This window comes from Pseudonaja textilis, chromosome 3 (genome assembly GCF_049901715.1).
Source record: "Pseudonaja textilis isolate UNSWEBS1 chromosome 3, rPseTex1.2, whole genome shotgun sequence".
NCBI lineage: Eukaryota > Metazoa > Chordata > Lepidosauria > Squamata > Elapidae > Pseudonaja > Pseudonaja textilis.
This window is the reverse complement of record NC_141992.1, coordinates 31,072,444-31,095,665: the sequence shown is the minus strand read 5'-3', so window position 1 is coordinate 31,095,665 and position 23,222 is coordinate 31,072,444. Positions and strand designations below refer to the sequence as shown.

At 37.1% G+C, this 23,222-nt stretch overlaps 1 protein-coding gene across 7 annotated transcripts in view; it reads left to right on the top strand.

Moving 5' to 3' along the window:
* The window catches only part of ITCH (itchy E3 ubiquitin protein ligase), a 63,118-nt gene extending 42,220 nt beyond the window's left edge, over nt 1–20,898 (top strand). For all 7 annotated transcript variants that reach the window (XM_026697633.2, XM_087929145.1, XM_087929144.1 and 4 more), the window contains 12 exons: nt 460–588; nt 2,099–2,171; nt 3,391–3,462; nt 3,636–3,724; nt 4,866–5,025; nt 5,978–6,111; nt 6,886–7,026; nt 7,729–7,849; nt 8,791–8,895; nt 11,103–11,199; nt 17,645–17,717; nt 18,257–20,898. In XM_026697633.2, coding sequence (XP_026553418.1) covers nt 460–588; nt 2,099–2,171; nt 3,391–3,462; nt 3,636–3,724; nt 4,866–5,025; nt 5,978–6,111; nt 6,886–7,026; nt 7,729–7,849; nt 8,791–8,895; nt 11,103–11,199; nt 17,645–17,717; nt 18,257–18,356 — 1,294 coding nt within the window. In that variant the 3' untranslated portion in view covers nt 18,357–20,898. The remainder of the gene's footprint in view (nt 1–459; nt 589–2,098; nt 2,172–3,390; nt 3,463–3,635; nt 3,725–4,865; nt 5,026–5,977; nt 6,112–6,885; nt 7,027–7,728; nt 7,850–8,790; nt 8,896–11,102; nt 11,200–17,644; nt 17,718–18,256) is intronic.
* The last annotated feature ends 2,324 nt before the right edge of the window (nt 20,899–23,222 follow it).

The following is a 23,222-nucleotide window of genomic DNA, read 5'->3' as shown; positions in this document are numbered from 1 at the left end:
AAGAATGGTGATTATTTCTCCTGTCCATTTTGTTGAATATTTAAATGATAAAAATGAAAAAGAACATGAAAGTTAAGTTGTAACAAATGTCTACTACTTTATATTCAGATGCCATGACATATTTTGAATTTAAAAGACCTTTACAAGAAGGAAGAAAATGGCAAATACATACCAGCTGTAACGAAAACTGTTATTTGTTCTCTTTGATAATTTGGTTGATAAGGAAACATTGACCTGATCACTGAGCAGAAATAGCAGCATTTTAAATATTCTCATACTAAATGTCTCTGATATTTTTTCTTTTAATAACACAATCCCTTTGAGTACCAGGTAAATGGTAGTGGACAATTAAAGTTCTGCCTAAATAATTGCTAGTTTAGATTTAAGATGCAGATATGATTTGCATAGTCTATCAATTTTGTAACATGCAGTTCATATCTTTTGTATCTGTTTTTATAGTCAATTAAATGAAAAACCTTTACCAGAGGGCTGGGAAATGAGATTCACTGTGGATGGAATTCCATATTTTGTGGATCACAACAGAAGGACAACAACATATATCGATCCTCGTACTGGAAAGTCTGCTTTGTATGTTTTTTTCCCTCCTAAAATATCAATAGTGTTTAGGTAGCCTGTAAAAAGGGACACGGTCAACACAACACTGGTTTGGTCATCTTTCATATCGACTAAATCATTGCTACTTTCTGATAAAATATTATTTGATAACATAATATACCAGTCTGAATATTGAACTTTTTCTCTTCTATATACCCTTTATTCTCAAGGCAGGTCAGGTTTATTTCTGCTTTTGGGCAATTTCTAAAACAAAACAAGATAATGCTTAAAGGCAATTATTTTTCAATGTATAATGTGAACAGTGTTTAATGTAATGTAAATGCTATACTCTAAATCAATTTAAAACTAAAAATGGGGTGACACTGAACATTAGAGATATTGCCAAATAGATTTTTTCTGTCCTTTAACTTTATAATTTGGAATTGTCTTCCTTGTTTTCAGTAAAATTAGAATGAAGACTTCCAACTTATCTTTCTTCATTCCTTCCACTTTTTCCGATCTTTCCATTTAATTTGCACTAGCTGGGTTGTATGCTATGAATGAGAGAAAAGAAATGGATGTAGACCAGGGTTTCTCAAACTTGGCAACTTGTAGATGTGTGGGCTTCAACTCCCAAAATTCTGAGTGATGAAATCCATACACTGAAATAGACTATCCTCTTTGTTCTGGTTCTGATGCCAGGGTGAAAGCCCATCTTTTCTGGGATAAACTGCAATTCCCAAGGATCAGCAATAGCATTTTTTAAGGTATTGTCAGGAAGGAAACTAGATGCCCCTTGACTTCTTTTACAGTTGGGGCAGTGCCAACTGTATAATTATTTACATACATACATACACGTCACTCCAAAAAATCCTTCTATTTCTAAAAAGAAAGATTATATTTAACACAAGATAGAAAATTGCTGTTTTAAATGATTTAATGATTTTTACAGAGAAATTCTTTACTATGAAGAGGGATTTTATTTTATTTATCAAATCAGTTACTCAGTCAGATTTATCTGGTGCCCATTTTTGCAGTTCAGACTATGAGCAGCTTACATTCAGATAAAACAAATATTCAAAGATTATAAATATAAAAATAGATTAAAATTACAAAAATTAAAACAAGTTAAAAAACAAGGGTTTAAGGGGCAGTGGTGAGGTGCCTTCCCTATTAGTGTACCAACCACCTCTAGCCAGCTTTTCTTTCAGGACAACATGCCTGAAAAGGGTTTTAAGGTTTTTTTGAAGTCTAAAAGAGAAGCAGCAAATTTTACCTCCCTACGCAAGATGTTCCAAAGGACAGGGGCCATAGCAGAAAAGGCTCTTCTCCTGGATCCCACCAGCCAAAATTTATCGGCTGATGGGATCTGCAGTAGGCCGTTTCTGCCAGCACAAGTGGGGTGGGCCAATTCCATTGGGGAAAGATGGCATTCATTCTGATAGCATATTTTTCTGTTCAATTTTATTCAGTTATTTAGACAAAATCCTTAACCAAATATACATTTGTGCTTAATCAGTGTTACCTTGCTTTTTGTTTCCAGAGACAATGGACCTCAAATAGCCTATGTTCGTGATTTCAAAGCAAAGGTCCAATATTTCCGATTTTGGTGTCAGGTGAGAGATACTTCCCTTTAGAAATGTAATCATGAAGCTCTTGCTGTCATCTACAAAACATTTAACCTTGCCTGAAATCATGCAATTTGTTACACCATATTGTGATTTATGTAGGTTAGCATTGGCATTATTGTTGTTTATAAGACATGGTTTATGAGTTAGGGTTCCTTTTAATTTCATTATTTATTTGAAAATCATGATTAAGCAAATCAGAGCTTATAATTTCCTCTATATGTTCATAGTAAGAAATATTTATATAATGCTTTCTGATACTATACATTAGGTCCTGCAACTAGGTTTCTGTGTCTTGGATTTTCTGAGGCTGCTTTGTATTAAAACAGCTCCAGAAACATAAGGGGTAAAGAGGAAAAAAGTACAATTGGATTCCTCTCACTCTGCAGCAGTTTTTCTTTTTTAAAAATTGTCTTGATCTGTAATGCCATGCAGACCCAAAACAAATGAACCACTCCTTCTTGTGCCACATTTATTGGTGACTCATTAAAGCAGCCTGGTGGTCACTATTAAAGCAGCCTTGTCTTTTTGTGGGTCTGTACAGTTGCTATGAAGAGGCATCCATATTTTGGTATCATATGTGAAGTATTCACAGTGCTAATTATTACTGAAGTTATGAATACTGTAAACACCAATGTGATTAACATATTTCATTATAAAAACATGTTAATAGGGAAATTACAGAATTGGCACATCACCTTTTTCCGAAAGATGGTATTCAGATCAATTGACCATGAAGATAGCATTGTTTCTTTATAGTGAGTTCACCATTTGTCTTTTGCATTATGGATTTGCCTTGTTGGAGGGTAACCCTTATGCATGAAGATATATTTCTTCAGTGACTCTGTAGACCAACTTATCACATCTTTCCCTAAATGTAGGAATTATAAGTTTGTTTACAATTAAGATTTTCTTGATCACCAACTTTTTAAATTTTCATATAATAAATATATCAGACATTGCCTATATCTGTATTTTATCAGATGCACTACATGAGCATAAAATAAATGCAAGAAGCTTTCTTATTTTGTAATCAGAAAATTACTGGGTATGAACATAAAGTGCCTCCTATTCAGGATAATAATTAATTTGTTCACAGTTCCTGCTAAGAATGTTTGAGAGAGTGAGTTCCTGCTGAGAGTGCAATATGTTTGTAATTATGATTATCTAATATGTTTGTTTTTCAAATGAATTTCTTACATTTCAGCAACTGTCTATGCCCCAGCATATAAAAATAACAGTGAGCAGGAAAACACTGTTTGAAGATTCATTTCAGCAGGTAAATGAGCAAAAAAAATTTTAAACTAAGTAATATATTTTTTCTAAAATTATTTGATCAGCATTTTTTCTAATTTATTCTTGTGTCTGTACCTTACATGTGCTTTAATCTGAATAGCTATGTGAATAACTGTTAACATTCTAAGTAACATTCTTTTTTTTTCACCTGTAAAGATAATGAGCCTCAGTGCCGTGGACCTACGAAGACGCTTGTGGGTCATTTTCCCAGGAGAAGAAGGCTTAGATTATGGAGGTGTTGCACGGTGGGTATGATTTAATTCATAAAACCCATAAAACTCTAAAATTTTGCTGTAGAAAGTTGCTTAAGAAAGCTAAGGTTTTACTTTTTTCATTATTGCCCCCATTGTGTTAAAAGGCATTTTTTAATTCCTTCTGTAAAATATAGGTAAAGTGTATACTGTGAGGTTCAAATTTAGTTATATTTTCTATAAACTCATTACAAACAAAGATTTAGAATTATAGTAACTAAACCATGTGCTAAAATATGATGATCTTTGGATCCAATTCAGTATTTGATTTTTTAGAAATTTGAGGACAGTTGGAATTGTTGCTAATTTAAGAAGCTACTAAGCATGCAAAAATTTATTTCAGTGCAATATTAATCCATAGTTCCAGGTGTACTCAAGCATCCTTGCCTACTCTTTAGATCATAAAAGATATCTTGTAAAGCCAAATACATAAGCTTATTACCTATCTGTATGAACTTCAATCTTGGAACTAAACACCTTGAAAAATCAACATCAGGAATGTGATTTTGTAAACTAAAATATGTTAGATATTTTACAACAACTTGGATATCATTAATTTTGCTCAGTACTCTTCAGCAGTACAGTGCTTAATAGAAATACATGGAGATATCAAGAATAGTGATTGAAATAAAGAGTAGCGATGAAAATAAAAATTTGTGTTGTCATAGAAATAAATATAATAAAAAGGATTTGTTAGGCACAAAAGACCTGGACCACATGTGAAGTTCCAATTAAATTGATTTATTACTCATGCCTATGTACAGGAATCTACTCAACTAACAGCACTAGATGTTGAATAATGACTCCTCCCCTAGGTTCTGCCGTTCCTCCTACAAATTTCATCCAAAAGCTGAACATTGTAAATTACTTGTTATTGATGCCTGAATTGTGGGTAGACATCACTGAATCACTCTAAAGTTTCTTTGTTATGAACTTGTGCGATGTCATCTAGCATATGTGAGATTTGTTGAAACTAATGGCATAGATGCAAAAACAGGCATATTCAAGCTTGTTAGTTTTTTAGGTATTAACACCAAAGAAATGTATACACAATTGTCTAAATTTTATGTTTGTTGTGTGTGTGCATGTGGTTTTTTTTTGTGGTGTTGACTGTGAGTTCTTTATGTGGTTTCAGGGAATGGTTCTTTCTATTGTCGCATGAAGTGCTGAATCCAATGTATTGCCTGTTTGAATATGCAGGGAAGGATAACTACTGCCTACAGATAAACCCAGCTTCTTACATCAATCCAGATCATCTGAAATACTTTCGCTTTATTGGTAGATTTATTGCTATGGTGAGTTCAGTGCATGAAATAATACTCATAACACATTTAAGATATTATAAAAACCACATAACAAAGCTGAAAATGGTTAATTCTAGAAGATGCAAATCTCTGTCCATTTTCTTTTAAAATAGGAAGCAAACCTTATGTAAATATGTAATTGGATACAGGAAAACCAAACAGGTATCCTTGATAGTAGTGATCTTTCTTGTGTTCCATCCAGTGTTTTATATTTGAATGCTCGATATATTTAAAAGCCTGCCAAGCTTTTAATTTTGCTATTCCTCTTAATACCTGATAAGAAGAAAAACATTGCCTTGATAAAAATCTATCATATTTCTCGAATAAGAGTGCTATTAGAATAATCCTTTAAAAAGAAATTTACTCTGAAATGTTCAAAAAAACCCTTGAAATTATTAGAGGCTGCCTTATGCTTTCTTAAAATAGGCTATAGATATTTCTGTTGTGTCTACATGAAATTGTAGAGTTGTTTTTAGTACTTTAAACATATCAAATTATATTAACTTGCGTGTTCTAATAACTGACATAAGTTAAATTATTCAGCATTGTTCACTGGGTTGATTACAGTACAGATCACAAACTACCTATATAAAGTTCCAAATCAAGTTACATCAGAAGAAAAAAGTCAGCCAGTTTCCACAATATGATCTTGTGCTTTTAGCCTTCATTTTCAAGGAAAACACACAGAATCTCTTTGACACCTTTAAAATCATTGATTGGAAAACAGAGAATTATTCAATGAGATAGTTGTTAAGGTGAACATGAAAAAAATTGCTAACGAGGGGAGAGGAAACAAAGACAATTGAGACTATAATTGTAGCTTATATTCCATTGTGAGGATTCTTTTCATTTTCTTTCAAAGTGAGAAGAGTAGCGTAAGCTTCAAATCAGATATGCAAAGTACAACTAATGTAAGATAAGTAATACTTTCTATCCTTTTCAGGCATTGTTCCATGGAAAATTTATAGACACAGGTTTCTCCTTACCTTTCTACAAACGTATCCTCAACAAACCAGTTGGGTTAAAAGACTTGGAATCTGTAGATCCTGAGTTCTATAATTCCCTCATCTGGGTTAAGTGAGTTTCTTATTTCCACTTTTTGAATATTAACTTTATGCAAATAAATGCCTATATTTTTGACCAAATTAGTAAATATTTAACTCTTACTGAAAACATGTTCTGTTATTCATATTTGAATGTACATTTTAATAGAAATATTTAATTTGTTTGTTTATACAATTTATGTAGCCACTCATCTCATGTGTGCTTTGGGTGGCTTACCATGGGATTCCCAGGCCTGATAATAGAACCATATCTTTGGGATCCCCCAAAAGACAGAATATTTCATGAAGTTCAAGTATTTAGACAGATTGATACTTCTAATTTTGATAGCCTGTAGATTTTTAAATCAGGTAATAAGTTGTAAAACACTATATGTGCCAAATAAAGCCTCGACATTCTTTTTTTTTGGGGGGGGGGCGCTCTATGCCAATATCAAAACATGATAATGTATCATTGATTTTCATTGGCATGTTGTTTCATATTTTGAAAGATTTAGGGGTTAGATGCATTGACCCTCCATTGGACTCAACACAACTAATTTGTATTTTTTTAACCTCATCAAAATGTTGACTTTATTGACTTTTATAATGGCATTGTGTCAGTCTCATTCCACTGGTAATCTTCAGAGAATAATATAAAAAGGAAGCATGGCTCACAGCTTCAGAAAAAGAGTGCTGATTTTAAAAGCTATGTACTACAGTCCCAAGCATGATATTGTTTATTGTTAAGACTATCCATAGTAAAAAATATTTTAGTAATTAATCACAGAAAATGATATTGATTTTGTAGGGAAAACAATATTGAAGAATGTGGCCTAGAAATGTATTTCTCAGTTGATAAAGAAATTCTAGGTGAAATAAAGAGCCATGACTTGAAACCCAATGGTAGTAACGTCCTTGTTACTGAAGAAAACAAAGAAGAATATATTAAGTAAGTTTAAAATTATTTTTAAGTATTTTTAACCATAATTTTTATTGGATTCAAATTGCTATTCTCTGATTAGGTCTCTTTTCATTCATGCATACAACTTGGATGGTTGTATTTTTCTCTTGCATGCTATTTTGCAGAGTTGTTATGGGGAACTTCAGTGTTTAAACTATAGCTTCCATCAGCCATTACCACTGGCTATACTATCTGGGATTGTAGAACTGTAGTTGGCAATTTCTAGAGCACCACAAGTTTCCCGCTTTTGTTTCAGAGCCCTGACCAGCTAATATGTGAGAGAAAATGAGCCAATCTCCTTGCATTTTTGGATTACATTTCAGTGTGTTTGAGTGTCCAAGGGCCACGTATGCAATGCAGTTTGCCCATGTGTGCCTTAATCTTCTCCATAATCCAAGAAAAAGTACCTTGTTAAAATTGCAGTTCACTAGAACTGTATAATTGAACATAACAGACTATGTGTCCTGGTTGAAGTGCACAAGGTTGGAAGTTAATCATGTCTTTTTGTCATGTTGGTAACACTTCAGCTACATTTTCTGCAAGATTCTATCTTTGTGCTTGTGTGCTATCTTTTCAAACAGTGAATGACTTCAAATTCCTATAATTGTTCATTTAATTAATATTAATTAATATTCATCTGAATCAAGGTGCATTGGCTGTTGTCATATGAGTGTATATTTTCTTTTCAAGGCTGGTAGCAGAATGGAGGCTTTCCCGGGGTGTAGAAGAACAGACACAAGCTTTCTTTGAAGGATTCAATGAGATTCTATCACAGCAGTACTTACAGTACTTTGATGCCAAAGAGCTGGAGGTAGACCTTTAAATTTGCAATTTAGGCAAAAACTTTGGTTCACAGGGACTGATAACTTGAAAGACAGTTTATTTATTTATTAAATTTATATGCCGCCCATCTCATTGTACAAAGTGATTCTGGACAGCTACTATTGCTACTGCTACAGGCTATTGTACTTTAATCTCTGGTCTGCCAAATTTTAGCAAAAGTTTTAGTTTCTCATGTTACTGCTGGAATGGGGAGAGTATAGGGCCACTATTTCAATTAGTAACCAGGCAAGCTCCAAATTAATTTTAGGATACTTCCACACTGCCATTCCTTTTACTCTCCCATCTGTCAAAAGCAGTTTGAAGCTAATCTAGCATCCTTGAGGGTATTTCCCCTGTTTACCAGCTATATAGTGTAAAAATAGCCTTCAAAAGTTTCTTCTGATTTCTTCTTCACATGGTTTTATTTCGTATTGTATGGCTGCCTGTCTGGTACTTTCCTAAATAAATGGCTGAAAGGCCATTAAAGTAGAAGTTCTTTTTTTTTTTTGCATGTTTGCATTTTAAATACTGTAATAGCAAATTGGATAGACCTTTAGTAGCTGAAAGTTAGAGGGAGAAGGAAAAGACTGATGTTAACCTGAGACAGGGCAATGCAGAAATCATCATTGAGAAATTTGCCTTGCCTCTAAGCTATCTGCAGTTCCCCCATTTTAAGTGAACACTAGTATTAAAAGTCACTTAGAATGAGCTGCAGCAGAGCTTGAAATAAATTGTATGAGATTTGATCCATAAACAGCCCAAAGCCCTTTGTTTTGCAGCCTTTTTTTATTTGCGAAAAGAGTTGTATTCAGTACTTCCCCATGGCTTAAGTGATGTTTTTTTCCCTTGCATTGCAAATCATGGCAAATAAATACTATACATTAATTAGGCCTTCATTTGTGTTGTGCTTTCCACCCTGCCCCCCACCAGGTGCTTTTATGTGGAATGCAAGAGATTGACCTGACTGATTGGCAAAGACATACAATCTACCGGCATTATACCAGGACGAGCAAACAAATAGTATGGTTTTGGCAGGTTTGTAATGCTTGAGTAACATTATCTGTCTGTCTGTCTGTCTGTCTGTCTGTCTACCTACCTACCTACCGTGTTTCTCACAAAATAAGGCCGGGCCTTATTTTTTTTGGACCCCCGAAAAAATGGCTAGGCTGTCTTTTCGGGGGTGACTTAATTCCCCCCCCTTGCATCCTCGGGTGGGCGGGCGGCGACAGCTTGGATGTTCGGGAGACTTTCCGCCACCCTTGGTTTCCCTTCTCCCTTGCTGCCGCGGCGTTAGAGCAATGCCGCGGCCTTTGGCACAGCCATGTGCGGCCAGCCAGGGCTCCTCCCTGCAACCGGAGCCCTGTGGAGACACTTGGCTTCAGGCGCTCCTGTCGCCGCCTTCCCTTTGCCTTTGAAGGTAAAGCTAATTATTTTAAAAATGACACCCTACTACAACAAAGCCTGGGAAAGCAAGCCACTCTGCCCAGCCCGCACGGCTCCGGCGCATCCCTGGCGGGATGAGCAGAGGGTCCGGTGGGAAGGCGCTCACTGCCTTGGTGAGAGCTCTGCTGCCGGGAAGGAGGGCCCGCCTGTCAGCTGTGCTTGGGCGCCCCAGGCGAAGCTCTTCACGCTCTGCCCAGTCCCAGGCAGGAATGGCGGCTGGGCGCTTCTCCCGAGGTGGGCCGATCCTGCGTTGCGGCCCCGGGAGATTCGCCTCCCCACATGGGGTTGGGCTGCCCTCTCGGGCAGGGGAGGCTTTGTTGTACTAGGGTGTCGTTTTTAAAATAATTCGCTTTACCTTCAAAGGCAAAGGGAAGGCGGCTACAGGAGCACCTGAAGCCAAGTGTCTCCGCAGGGCTCCGGTTGCAGGGAGGAGCCCTGGCTGGACGCACATGGCTGCGCCAAACGCCGGAGCGTTGCTCTAACGCCACAGCAGCAAGGGAGAAGGGAAAGCAACAGTGGCGGAAGGTATCCTGATATGAAATGCCCCACCAACGCAGGCAGCACCATATCCAGGCATGCAACAAAAGTACTTCCTAACGGCTAACCCCCCCCTGCCATTCCCCCCCCCATTTCGCATGTTTAATATGGGCCTTAATTTGGGGGGAGGGGCTTAATTTGATTTTATGCCAGTAAAACATGGTGGGTCTTCCTATTGGTGGAGGCCGTATTGTTGGAGAAACACAGTATCTATCTATCTATCTATCTATCTATCTATCTATCTATCTATCTATCTATCTATCTATCTATCTATCTATCATCTCCATTCCGCTTTATCATTTTTATAAATAACTCATAGTGGCAAACATTCCTAATATTTCCTCCTCCTGCTATTTTCCCCAAAACCCTGTAATGTGTGCATTCCTAAGGCAGGACTAGAACTCAGTTTGTCAGTTTCTCATGTGGTAATTTTACTGATGATTATACTGAGAAAGTAAAATCCATTTCAAACAAATGTTTAAATAATATTCCTCTTAAGTTAAATTATATTGTCTTCACTATTTCCAGATGGGAAGCCAAGTTTGTCTTTTGAAACAATAATACTTTTTAATATTCTTTTATTATGCCATAAATTTAAGATTATGTTTATTGTCTGAACATCAGGTAATGTATTTATTCAGGCAAATATTTCAATAAATTTTCTTAGGATCTAATAATTTTGCTGTTTCTTTTCCTAGTGTTCCATTACAAACAAGCTAAAATACCAAGGTGAAAATTTATTGTGTACATTTTATCTCTCTTTGAATGTGCATCAATTATTGATAGTTGACAGATGCCTCATTTTCATCTAATTAAAAATATAGTATTTTCTTTCTTTTTTAATGGATTTTTATACATTTTTGCATCAGTCTTGATTCCTGACAGTTACATACATAAGTCCTTGCAGTATTTTTGAGAAGTGGTTTACCATTGCTGCCTTCTTAACACTAAGTGAAAATGACTGGCCCAAAGTCACCCAACTGGCTTCATTTCGAGGGCAGAACTAGAACTCATGGCCTCCTAGTTTTCAGCCCAGTGCCTTTAAGTGCTATTCCTAACTGGGTCTCAAATTTTAGACCATAATGAGATTATAGAAATATTTAATATTTCAGTGTAAACATTTCAGCTTGTAAAAGGCTACAAATGTATTAAAAAATAATTCTTGATTTGAGTAATTTTGATATATTCAACTATGGCTGGGAACACTTCATGAATTGGCAACAGATATTGCAAATTGTTTTAAATGATCTATTTTATTTCAGTTTGTAAAGGAAATAGATAATGAGAAGAGAATGAGATTACTGCAGTTCGTTACTGGAACATGCCGATTGCCAGTTGGAGGATTTTCTGACCTCATGGGTAAGCAAAATTATGCAAGGTGGATTAGCATGGTTTGATATTGTTTGGGCATAAGCTCAAGTCATTGGGCATTTATATATAAATTTGGAAATTTTAACATCTGTTTCCCAGCTTTTTCCTTTTCACAGATAATAGCTTAACTAATTATCTTTGACAAGAAATGAGCCTCCAAATATAATCATTTTTAAAGTAGGATACATTGTGCATGGTTAATGGATAATAGAGATACAATAATAATAACAGATAATAACAGATAATCAGAGTTGGAAGGGACCTTGTAGGTCATCTAGTCCAAACCCCCGCCCAAGCGGGAGACCCTACACCATTTCTGACAAATGGCAGTCCAATCTCTTCTTGAAAGTCTCAAGTGATGGCGCTCCCACAACTTCTAAGGGCAAGCTGTTCCATTGGTTGATTGTTCTCAACTGTGAGAAAGTTTCTCCTTGTTTCTAGGTTAAATCTCTCCTTGTTCAGTTTCCATGCATTATTCCTTGTCTGGCCTGCAGGCACTTTAGAAAATAGCTTGACACCTTCCTCCCTGTGGCAGCCCCTCAAATATTGGAAGACTGCTATCATGGTCCTTCTCTTTACTAGACTAGCCAAGCCCAGTTCCTGTAATTGTTCTTTGTATGCCTTAGTCTCCAGTTCCCTAATCATCCTGGTTGCTCTTCTCTAATTTTTCTAGAGGTGAAACTCAAAAAATTAGAATATCGTGCAAAAGTTCATTTACACTGCTCAAAAAAATAAAGGGAACACAAAAATAAGACATCCTAGATCTGAATGAATGAAATATTCTTATTAAATACTTTGTTCATTACATAGCTGAATGTGCTGACAACAAAATCACACAAAAATTATCAATGGAAATCAAATTTAGCAACCCATGGAGGTCTGGATTTGGAGTTCTACTCAAAATTAAAGTGGAAAAAAACACTAGGCTGATCCAACTTTGATGTAATGTCCTTAAAACAAGTCAAAATGAGGCTCAGTAGTGTGTGTGTGGCCTCCACGTGCTTGTACGACCTTCCTACAACTCCTGGGCATGCTCCTGATGAGGTGGCGGATGGTTTCCTGAGGGATTTCCTCCCACACCTGAACTAAAGCATCCCCCAACTCCTGGACAGTCTGTGGTGCAACGTGGTGTTGGTGGATGGAGCAAGACATGATGTCCCAGATGTGCTCAATTGGATTCAGGTCTGGGGAACGGGCGGGCCAGTCCATAGCATCAATGCCTTCATCTTGCAGGAACTGCTGACACACTCCAGCCACATGAGTTCTAGCATTGTCGTGCATTAGGAGGAACCCAGGGCCAACTGCACCAGCATATGGTCTCACAAGGGATCTGAGGATCTCATCTTGGTACCTAATGGCAGTCAGGCTACCTCTGGCGAGCACACGGAGGGCTGTGCGGCCCCATAAAAAAATGCCACCCCACACCATTACTGACCACTGCCAAACTGGTCATGCTGGAGGATGTTGCAGGCAGCAGAACGTTCTCCACGGCGACTCCAAACCATGTCATGTCTGTCACATGTGCTCAGTGTGAACCTGCTTTCATCTGTGAAGAGCACAGGGCGCCAGTGGTGAATTTGCCAATCTTGGTGTTTTCTGGCAAATGCCAAACATCCTGCACAGTGTTGGGCTGTAAGCACAACCCCCACCTGTGGACGTTGGGCCCTCATACCACCCTCATGGAGTCTGTTTCTGACCATTTGAGCAGCCACATGCACATTTGTGGCCCACTGGAGGTCATTTTGCAGGGCTCTGGCAGTGCTCCTCCTGTCTCTCCTTGCACAAAGGCAGAGGTAGTGGTCCTGATGCTGGGTTGTTGCGGCCTCCTCCATGACTCCTGATGTACTGGCCTGTCTCCTGGTAGTGCCTCCATGCTCTGGACACTATGCTGACAGACACAGCAAACCTTGCCACAGCTTGCATTGATGTGCCATCCTGGATGAGCTGCACTACCTGAGCCACTTGTGTGGGTTGTAGACTCCGTCTTATGCTACCACTAGAGTGAAAGCACCACCAGCATTCAAAAGTGACCAAACCATCAGCCAGAAAGCATAGGAACTGAGAAGTGGTCTGTGGTCACCACCTGCAGAACCACTCCTTTATTGGGGTTGTCTTGCTAACTGCCTATGCTTTCCACCTGTTGTCTATTCCATTTGCAGAACAGCATATGAAATTGATTGTCAGTCAGTGTTGCTACCTAAGTGGACAGTTTGATTTCACAGATGTGTGATTGACTTGGAGTTACATTGTGGTGTTTAAGTGTTCCCTTTATTTTTTTGAGCAGTGTATTTCAGTAATGCAACTTAAAAGATGAAACTAATATATGAGATAGACTCATTACATGCAAAGCAAGATAGTTCAAGCTGTGATTTGTCATAATTGAGATGATTATGGCTTACAGCTCATGAAAACCCCAAATATAATCTCAGAAAATTAGAATATTGTGAAAAGGTTCAATATTCTAGGCTTAAAGTGTCCCACTCTAATCAGCTAAGTAAGCCATAACACCTGCAAAGGGTTCCTGAGCCTTTAAATGGTCTCTCAGTCAGATTCAGTAGGAATCACAATCATGGGAAAGACTGCTGACCTGACAATTGTGCAGAAAACCATCATTGACACCCTCCATAAGGAGGGAAAGCCTCAATTGCAAAAGAAGTTGGATGTTCCCAAAGTGCTGTATCAAAGCACATTAATAGAAAGTTATGTGGAAGGGAAAAGTGTGGAAGAAAAAGGTGCACAAGCAGCAGGGATGACAGCAGCCTGGAGAGGATTGTCAGGAAAAGGCCAGTCAAAAGGGTTGGGGACTTTCACAAGGATTGGACTGAGGCTGGAGTCAGTCCATCAAGAGCCACTACACACAGATGGATCCTGGACATGGGCTTCAAATATCATATTCCTCTTGTCAAACCGCTCCTGAACAACAAACAATGTCAGAAGCGTCTTACCTGAGCTAAAGAAAAACAGAACTGGTCTGTTGGTCAGTGGTCCAAAGTCCTCTTTTCTGATGAGAGCAACTTGTGCATCTCATTTGGAAACCAAGGACCCAGAGTCTGGAGAAAGAATGGAGAGCCACACACTGCAAGATGCTTGAAGTTCAGTGTGAAGTTTCCACAGTCTGTGTTTTTGGGGAGCCATGTCATCTGCTGGTGTTGGTCCACTGTGCTTCATTAAGTCCAGGGTCAACGCAACTGTCTACCAAGAGATTTTGGAGCACTTCACGCTTCCTTCCGCAGACGAGCTTTATGGGGATGTTGACTTCATTTTCCAGCAGGACTTGGCACCTGCCCACACTGCCAAAAGCACCAAAACCTGGTTCAATGACTGTGGGATTACTGTGCTTGATTAGCCAGGAAACTCACCTGACCTGAACCCCATAGAGAATCTATGGGGCATTGCCAAGGGAAAGATGAGAGACATGAGACCGAACAATGCAGAAGAGCTGAAGGCCGCTATTGAAGCATCCTGGTCTTCTGTAACACCTCAGCAGTGCCACAGGCTGATAGCTTCCATGCCATGCCGCATTGAGGCAGTAATTGCTGCAAAAGGGGCCCAAACCAAGTACTGAGTACATATGCATGCTTATACTTTTCAGAGGTCCAATATTGTTCTATGTACAATCCTTGTTTTATTGATTGCATGTAATATTCTAATTTTCTGAGATTGTGGATTTGGGGTTTTCATGAGCTATAAGCCATAATCATCTCAATTATGACAAATCACTGCTTGAACTATCTTGCTTTGTATGTAATGAGTATCTCATATGTTAGGTTCGCCTTTTAAGTTGCATTACTGAAATAAATGAACTTTTGCACGATATTCTAATTTTTCGAGTTTCACCTGTAGAGTCTCAACATCTTTTTAATTAATGTGTGAACAAAACTGGATGCAGTACCCTAGGTGTGGTCTTACTAAGGCTTTATAGAGAGGTATTAGTACCTCTCTTGATCTTGATTGTATCCCTCTGTTAATGCAATTTAGGATTGCATTAGCTTTCTTGGCTGCTGCTGCACACTGCTGGCTCATATTTAGCTGGTTGTCCACTAAGATTCCTCTCACAGTTACTGCTATTGAGCCTGGTTTCACCCAGTCTATATGTGTACTTTTGGTTTTACTTGCCTAAGTGTAGGACTTTACTTTTCTCTACATTGAATTTCATTTTGTTAGATGTTAAGTTTTGCTTCAATTCAAATATTGCATACTGGAAATTTGGTTTCATATTGGCCACAGCAAGGACAAAGCAAAATCCAGAATGATTTACCTGTTCTGAGTTCAAATAAACCAAACCCTGAAACAGTTGTGGATATTCTGACTATATAAAACAGTGGGATTCAGCCTTGGAATAATCTTCTTTGTAACTATTCTTTGCAGCTATCAATAAATTTCCTGTAGTAATTGGCCACTTTAGACAGTAGCTAACATGCTTATCTTGTCCCTGGGAACTTCCCTCCACAGTCGTTCTGGGCTGTAGATGAGGCTGGACAGCTGTCTGCCACAGCAACAGCTGCTTGTATTATCAACTCGGCTATTTTTATACACAAATTTAGCTCTGTTTCGGAAGAGTGCTAGATCTGTATTGAGAAATAGCCTGATTGATTACAAGGCTGGTGTATTTCAGTATCTGCAGTCTGTCTGTTGGGCAAATTATCAATCCCACATTAAGGAAGCTAGACACATTAATTCATACATATGAAATTCAGCTTCCCCACACAAATATTTACAAAACCACCAATCTGGCCCAGACAGAAATTGGATACTCCATTCGTAAAAAGCAACGTTGAGCTAAAATAGAACACAAAGTATTTTTTAATATGTAGATAAGCAACATTCAGCATTCTATCCAGGGCAAAACATCTAAAATGTATGTCATTCTATGTAAGGAATGTGTTATGGAAAGAATATTGTGCACAACTTCAAAGGGTAAATTTCACAATATTGTTGAACAATGGTGTATCTTACTTCAATGGGGAAAGTATTTTTATCTTACTTGAGCTTTTTAAGGATTGATTCTAAGGATGGTTATTTTTACGCCCTGATAATTCTGGCAGCTTATCATACATAATTTCTGCCTCTTCCTCTTCTGTTATTGCAAAAGAAAGGTTGGGATTTCCCTAGAACACAGTGCTGAATATTGGAGGAGAAAGGAATGGGGAAAAGTAGATACACTGCTTTATTCTATATCTTCTGTCATTTCATTCTCTGTTGGGAGTAGAATAACTCTGAATAAAATCCTATTTCTTCAGCATTTTGAAGAAACATACTTCAAGTACATACCTCTGTACTATTGGAGGTATGGTCATTTATGGTGCAGAATGAATCACTTTAGAAATATTACAAGACTATACTGATCCATTGTGGCTGTGCAGTGCTTCTAAAAATCCAGAAATATGAATGTTCATTAAAGCATCCAGAACTGTTTCTGGATCCCAATATTAAAAACATTTTTATGGCACATATTATTTTATAATTAAACTGATTTTTATCATAACTAACGGTAAACTCTGTTTCATTATGCAACTCAAAATAATGATTAGCCAGCCTAATGATGTACTTTTTCACCTCAGTCAGACTTCAGAAGTAGGTATGTTCTGCCTTTGTTCTTTGCAAACAAACTTCTACAAAGTCTTTATATGAGAGGTCTGGTACTCTTATGCAGGCACAGTATGCAAAGTTACAGTTTAGCAAACTCCATATGTGAAGGAGGTGACCTTGGTATGAAAAAACCAAAAGGGACTTTAAGAAGCTATTACATAGTCCAAAGACTGAGGGAAAACATGAAAACAACTCACTTTGACTAGGAGGGAGAGAAACTTTAAAAAGCTCACATTCATCTTTGGAGGGACTGATGTTTCCCAAAAATTGGCACTATCACCAAGAAGGCCTGCCTGTGATCCCCAATGGTTTTACTTCCCGAGGAAGCAAGGCTTTGAACAGGCATTCACTTGATGATCTGATAAAAATGGACAAAACGTTTTGGAGAATTAGTCCCTAATTCAAGTTTGGAGATGCACTTTGGTGGTAGATTTGACAACCAATAATCTGGCTGTTGCATTCTTGCCAGTTGCAGCTTCTGAGTTGTCTTTAGAAGTAGCCCTATATAATATGTGTTATAGTAGATGAACTGCATGCTGGTGGATATGGGTCACCATCACCAAGACTCCCTGGTTTTGTGGAAGTGGAAATGAATTTCAAGTGCTATGTAAGTCAACACAAATGGAAGAACTTTACATGGGATTGTTTTAATACATTGTCCCTGATGGAACTGATATTTACCATAAATTAATATTATGACTACTACTTAATAGTGATACAAACACAAAAGATCTTGCAACTTAATTTCTTAACAAAAATATCTGATCCTCAGCAGTTTTGATTTTCACTATATTTACTTAATACAACTTAATTTCTCTCATATCTTAATTTAAACATTTTTTAGGGAGTAATGGACCCCAAAAATTCTGCATTGAAAAAGTTGGTAAAGAAAACTGGTTACCTAGAAGCCATACATGGTAAGTAATTAGATGATTCAGGTTACTATGTCCATTTGTAACAATTAGGGCTACTTTTATATTTTTTTGTAAATAAACAGCTAAAATGTTTTAAATCATACAGAAAGTTGCATACCATTGTGGTGTTGATCCACAAGGTAAATTTTTCATTTAGAAATAGGGATGTAAAAGTTGTTAGATAATTATATAATTATATAACTAAAACTGTTCCCATTTTCCCCCTTGTCTACTCAGAAACTGATCTGTTTTATACAGCATATCATGATATCATTAAAATCACAAATATGCAGTAAAAAATTAATCATATAAAATATAATTCATATGGTACATAGTTAAGCTCAAGAAATAGACTGAAATGGATTAATGGACAATGTGGACATCTGAAAGTGCATGTTATTATTCAGGGTATGTTGATATAATTCAATATCCAGGCAATAAAAGGGCAGAGAAAATCATTTGTTGAGCTGGATGCTCTTATTTTTCTTCTGCATCATTTTGTTCAAATGTTCAGTGTTATTAAGCTTGCTGCTTATTTTCAGTTTCAATCGCTTGGATTTGCCACCATACAAGAGTTATGAACAGCTAAAGGAAAAGTTATTGTTTGCAATTGAAGAAACAGAAGGATTTGGACAAGAGTAACTTTTGATGGAATTTGGATCAGAAGAACATAAATTCATTTAGGGTGTGAGTTCTTCATTGCCTCTGCTAGTTGCACTTCTTACTGTAAACAGGACTTGATCTTCATTTATTTAAACAAATGTTAGTATGTAAGTAAATGGATGTTGCTCTGTCATTTTATTCTTTCTATTTTTAGATTTCTTCCAAGTCCTTTACAGAAATCCAAAATGATAAACTAGAAATGAAATCTTCCTTGACCAGAGGTTATTATACTTCTGGAGTTATGTCTTGCATCATGTTCATTAACTGGAGTGCTTTGTCTTTTATTCCTTTTCTTTTCTTTTCTTTTCTTCTTTTTTTTCTTTTCTTTTCTTTTCCTTTCTTCTCTTTTCTTCTTCTAAAGCGACTCCTTTCTCTTCCTGTTTTAGTAGCAAAGTATTCCCGCTGAAGAACTGGGAAGTCCACTGGTAGCTGTAACATTGCAGCAGGTTTTTTCTAACAGCACTTCCTTGCAGTCAGACTGGGGGTTCTAAAAGCATTTCCATTGCTTGCATTATGTGTTCTTTACCCATTGAGGCTTGACTGTTTCCACTCTCCCAAAACATATCCCAAAGCCATCTCTGTTCAAACAGAGTAGAGAGATATGTGGACCTTAATGCATGCATCCATAGCATAGCACTTTTATTTATTTTTACCACTATGATCGCATTCCTCAGGTTATTCCTCCATCTGAAGGTGCCTCTTCAAATTTGCAGGAATTTTAACCCATTTTCAACTAAGTGTGTACTTAGTTTTGATGATGGTACTTTAATAGTAAATTTGAAAGACAATTCTTTCAGGTGGAAACAACTGGAAATTATTTCCGGTTCTCTTTTTAGGTTGAGTTTAAAACTATACAAATGGCCATTAACTGTCAGTTCTAGTTCTCCTCTAGATGCGGGAGCATTGCTTCCTATTTCCCAGTAGTGGTCTATCCATTGCAACAAAACTGCCTCATGAATATATCTGGACATGCAATCCTATGCATGTGTATTTGTAACTAAATCTTATTGAACAGAGTGAAATTTACTTCTGAATAAACAGGCATAGAATTCTGTTTGTAAGAAACTGAGGCGCAAAAATTACATTCCTGCATACTTCCAAATAGTGTTTTAAATAATTCATTAACTTTTTTTAGAGGGTGGAAATTATGTGTTATGATTTAGACTGTTGATCAGCTCTTATTAACAACTTAGAAAGCACTTGGTTTTAAATCTAATTTAAATTTAAATTATAATTTTATAATGTCCATTAAAGCTGACAATAGTAGTTAAGCTATACTCCCCAAGTTTTTAACAAAAGTACTTAGTTCTTTTGCCCAGTTTTGCAACCTTGCATCTTTTCCTCCAAGTTGTTAAAATTCTGTGATCTGCATGCTGCTCTGGAACTCAGTAGAAGAGGTGGTAACATTTTCAGAAATCAGTAATGCATGTTGATAGTTACATACTTGTATTGTCCTACTGTGTGAGAAGAGCAGAATCCTTTAAGAACTAGCATAGTCAAAGCATTGACTACTAGCATAGTCAAAGATCAAACCAATTGGCCAGTAAGACAAGTGTTACATATCTACCCATCCAGACTCTAAGAATGAATTAATTCAGGGCTATTGATGCTTATGGGCTTAACCACTTTTATTAACTGATTTTTTTTTAGAATTCTCATTTGAAACAATATAAATAGCCAATTGTTCTTCCATTTCTGTGAATTATGAAAACAATTTAATTAGCCTCCCTTCCGTGTACATTCAAAGGAATATACACATAGTTTTTTCTTATACAAATGATCTATTTCTTGGATGGAGAGGGTCATGTGTTGATTCTGGAGAGATCTGTCTGTAATACTTACCAGAATATCTGAAGTATATATTAAAAATCTAGATTCTGGAGGAGAAAAAGCCTTAGAATTCTTTGCTTATTTGTTTTAATAACATTTAATTAGTGAACATTTACAATTCAAAAAAAATTGAGGTAACAAATAAGTATGGAATATAGCTAATGCTCTACACAATGTTACATTATTCATCTAGTGACCTAGAAATATTGTTAATGTATAAATATACAAAAGGCTTTCTGCCCTATATTTTTAAAATAAAGGATAGCTTTAATTAAAATAGCTGAGGCCCTAGTTCTATAGGGCATGGCTGTTTAATATTTTTATGGCTCAGATGATTAGTTCAGGAAAAAGCAAATGCTTGTATATATTTTTGCAGTCTGGAAAAGTGTAGCTTATTCAAACTTTTAATTTAAATAGCTCTTTGTTTGTCTTTACTGCTGCATTACAGGGGGAAGTGGGGGCTGGACATCCCGAGTACAAAAAAAGTATTTTAAACAGTCAAACTGAGAATATTTAACAAACGGAGTCTTGACCATGAAGTATTTGTTAAAACATTTATTGTAAGCATTGTGCTAGCAATATTTCTAAAATCAGAATGAAAAGTCACTTTTAAGGTCCCCTTGCATTGTAATTTCTAAATTTTGTTCTTATGCCTTGTTATGTTGCAATAATAAAAGTCATTTGAGCAGTTTGTATCTCTTTTCATTGTGGGAACCTGAAGGCTTGTGGAAGTATGGTACTGTTGCTGGGTGGAATGGCTTGAACTGTGGCAAGATTTTTTTCTGCAAAGAGTAGGATTTGTTCATCATAAATTCAAAAGTATATGTGAACAGCAGTTCTTCCACATGAATATCAGAACATAGCAATATCTCCAGAAACATTAGTTGTAAATATTAATTTCTATTATATATATTTCAGTCTGAATATTCTTTAGGCCTTTAGGAAAGGTAATGACAGGATACATGAAATATAAATTTCCAATTTTTACTGGGTGAAATTTCATCAATTATGTTCATTGTAATGTTTACCAGATCAGGAGTCGCCAACCTTTTGGACCTCAGGGATCACCAAACTCATAATTTTAAATCCCGAGGAGCCTGGCCGAAGTTTCTTCTTAGTTTTCCCATTATGTTAAAATGTTACCAAAGTAATCAACTCATTAAGTCATATGCACACCATATTCCAAGCACAAAAACATCTGCAGATGTTAAATCCCTGTGCCAAATGTTTCAGCACATTAAAAGATGTGTTGATTACCAGGCACAAACTTATAACATTATAGTATTTCAATTTATAGATCTGATTCACATTCTCTTTTGCTGAAGTCTTAATCTAAAGCGTTGCTATGGAAACGGGTGGTGATGGCCACCAAGGGACAGGAAGTTTGCCAGAGTGGTGCCTGAGGCGCTCTGAGCATGAGTGGCTCCTGCCGCCACCGCCGTTTGAGGGGCGCCTCAGCTGCCCTAGAAGGCTGATCAGTCAGTCTTCTGAGCCAGGCCTCTTTGCTAGTCAAAGCCTCCTTTGATGGTCAAAGCCTCCTTGGCTTCCCCTCCTCGCTACCGCCTGGTGTTGGAAATTGTTTCTCTTGGGGAGTGCTCGCAGAAACTTCGGCCGGGTTCTTGAGAGACGAGAGTGACTCCGGCTGCTTCTCTCCACAAGTGCTTCTCGAGACAGAAAAGGCAGACGATTTTTCAGGTAGCTTGGCCAAAACCCCTGTCCCTGAGAGATGTTCTGAGCAAGGTGGGGAGCGGTAGTGGCAGCATTCAAGGCAGGGGATTTGGCTGGTGCGAGGCACTTTGGGAAAGAGCTGTTGTGGTTTGCCAGCAGCCAGTGCAGATGGCAAAGGTATTGGACAGTGAGGACGAAAGGGAACCAGTCAGGGAGTCTGGTGAAGACTTGGATGAGGGTCCTGCATCCAATGCAGGGATGGGGCCAGGACCATCTGAGAGTGGGGTGCTGCCTTCGGAGTCTGGCAGCAGCAGAGGACCCCAGGGAGCCTATTCCTAGTGCGCATGTGCATAGAGCTGCTAGAAGGTGAGAGCAGATGAAGCAGCAGGAGGTAAGTAAGGCTGGCTTACTTAGGAGTAAGGCTGAGGTGATTGCCCCTCCCATCAAGGATAAAAGTCAGCCCTTAGTGATATACTCTTTGCAGGAAGCAAAGAAGTTCATTGAAGCCCTAAAAACTCTGGTTTGTCTTTGCTGGAATTACTTTTTTTTTGTAAATTTTATTTGAGTTTTCACAAAGAGAAAAAAAAATACAAATAAAACATCTTTTTTGAAAGCAGCATAATCCCAGGTTACATTTCTTCGTACAGACACAAATTCAGGTTCATGCTCATTTTTATATTCTATTCCATATCTTATTACTATTTTACATTTTCTGCATAGCTTCTCCCCTCTTTTAATTTTCTCAATTTTATTTTAATTATCTCATCTCAATTCAAATCATTGTATTTATATTTTTTGTCTGTCCTGTTTCAATTATCTATTATCTGTTCTCATTAAACAAATTTTTCCTCTAGTTACTGATTGGAGTATGACGCCTTTATATCTTTTCCCTAAAGTTGTAACATTCAATATAATACATAAGTTCCATTCAGATTCTGCTTGGTACATTCTTAAAATACATACTGTATTTGTCCCAGTCTTCTTGTTTTGCAGTCTTTTCTTGTTGTTTCTCATAATTCCAAATCTCCATTTCTAAGAATTGAAAAACGAAGCCAAAAGAATCCTTCCCTTCTTGTGCATCTTCTTTGTACTTTTAAAGTTCCATTTTCAATTCATCTAGAAGTGGTGCCATTGTATAAATTTTAGTCATTCAAATATAATAACCAAAAATCCAAAGATCACCAAATAATCCAAATACACGCAAGCTATTTCTTTTTTACTCTTTTTTTCATTTTCTCTTCCTGGGGTTACTATTTAGTTGTAAAGTTTCAATTAAAATGTATCTTTTAGAAGTCTTGTTGAAGTTTTACTTTAGATTCTTTTTAATTCCAGGCAGTCTCCTCCCTC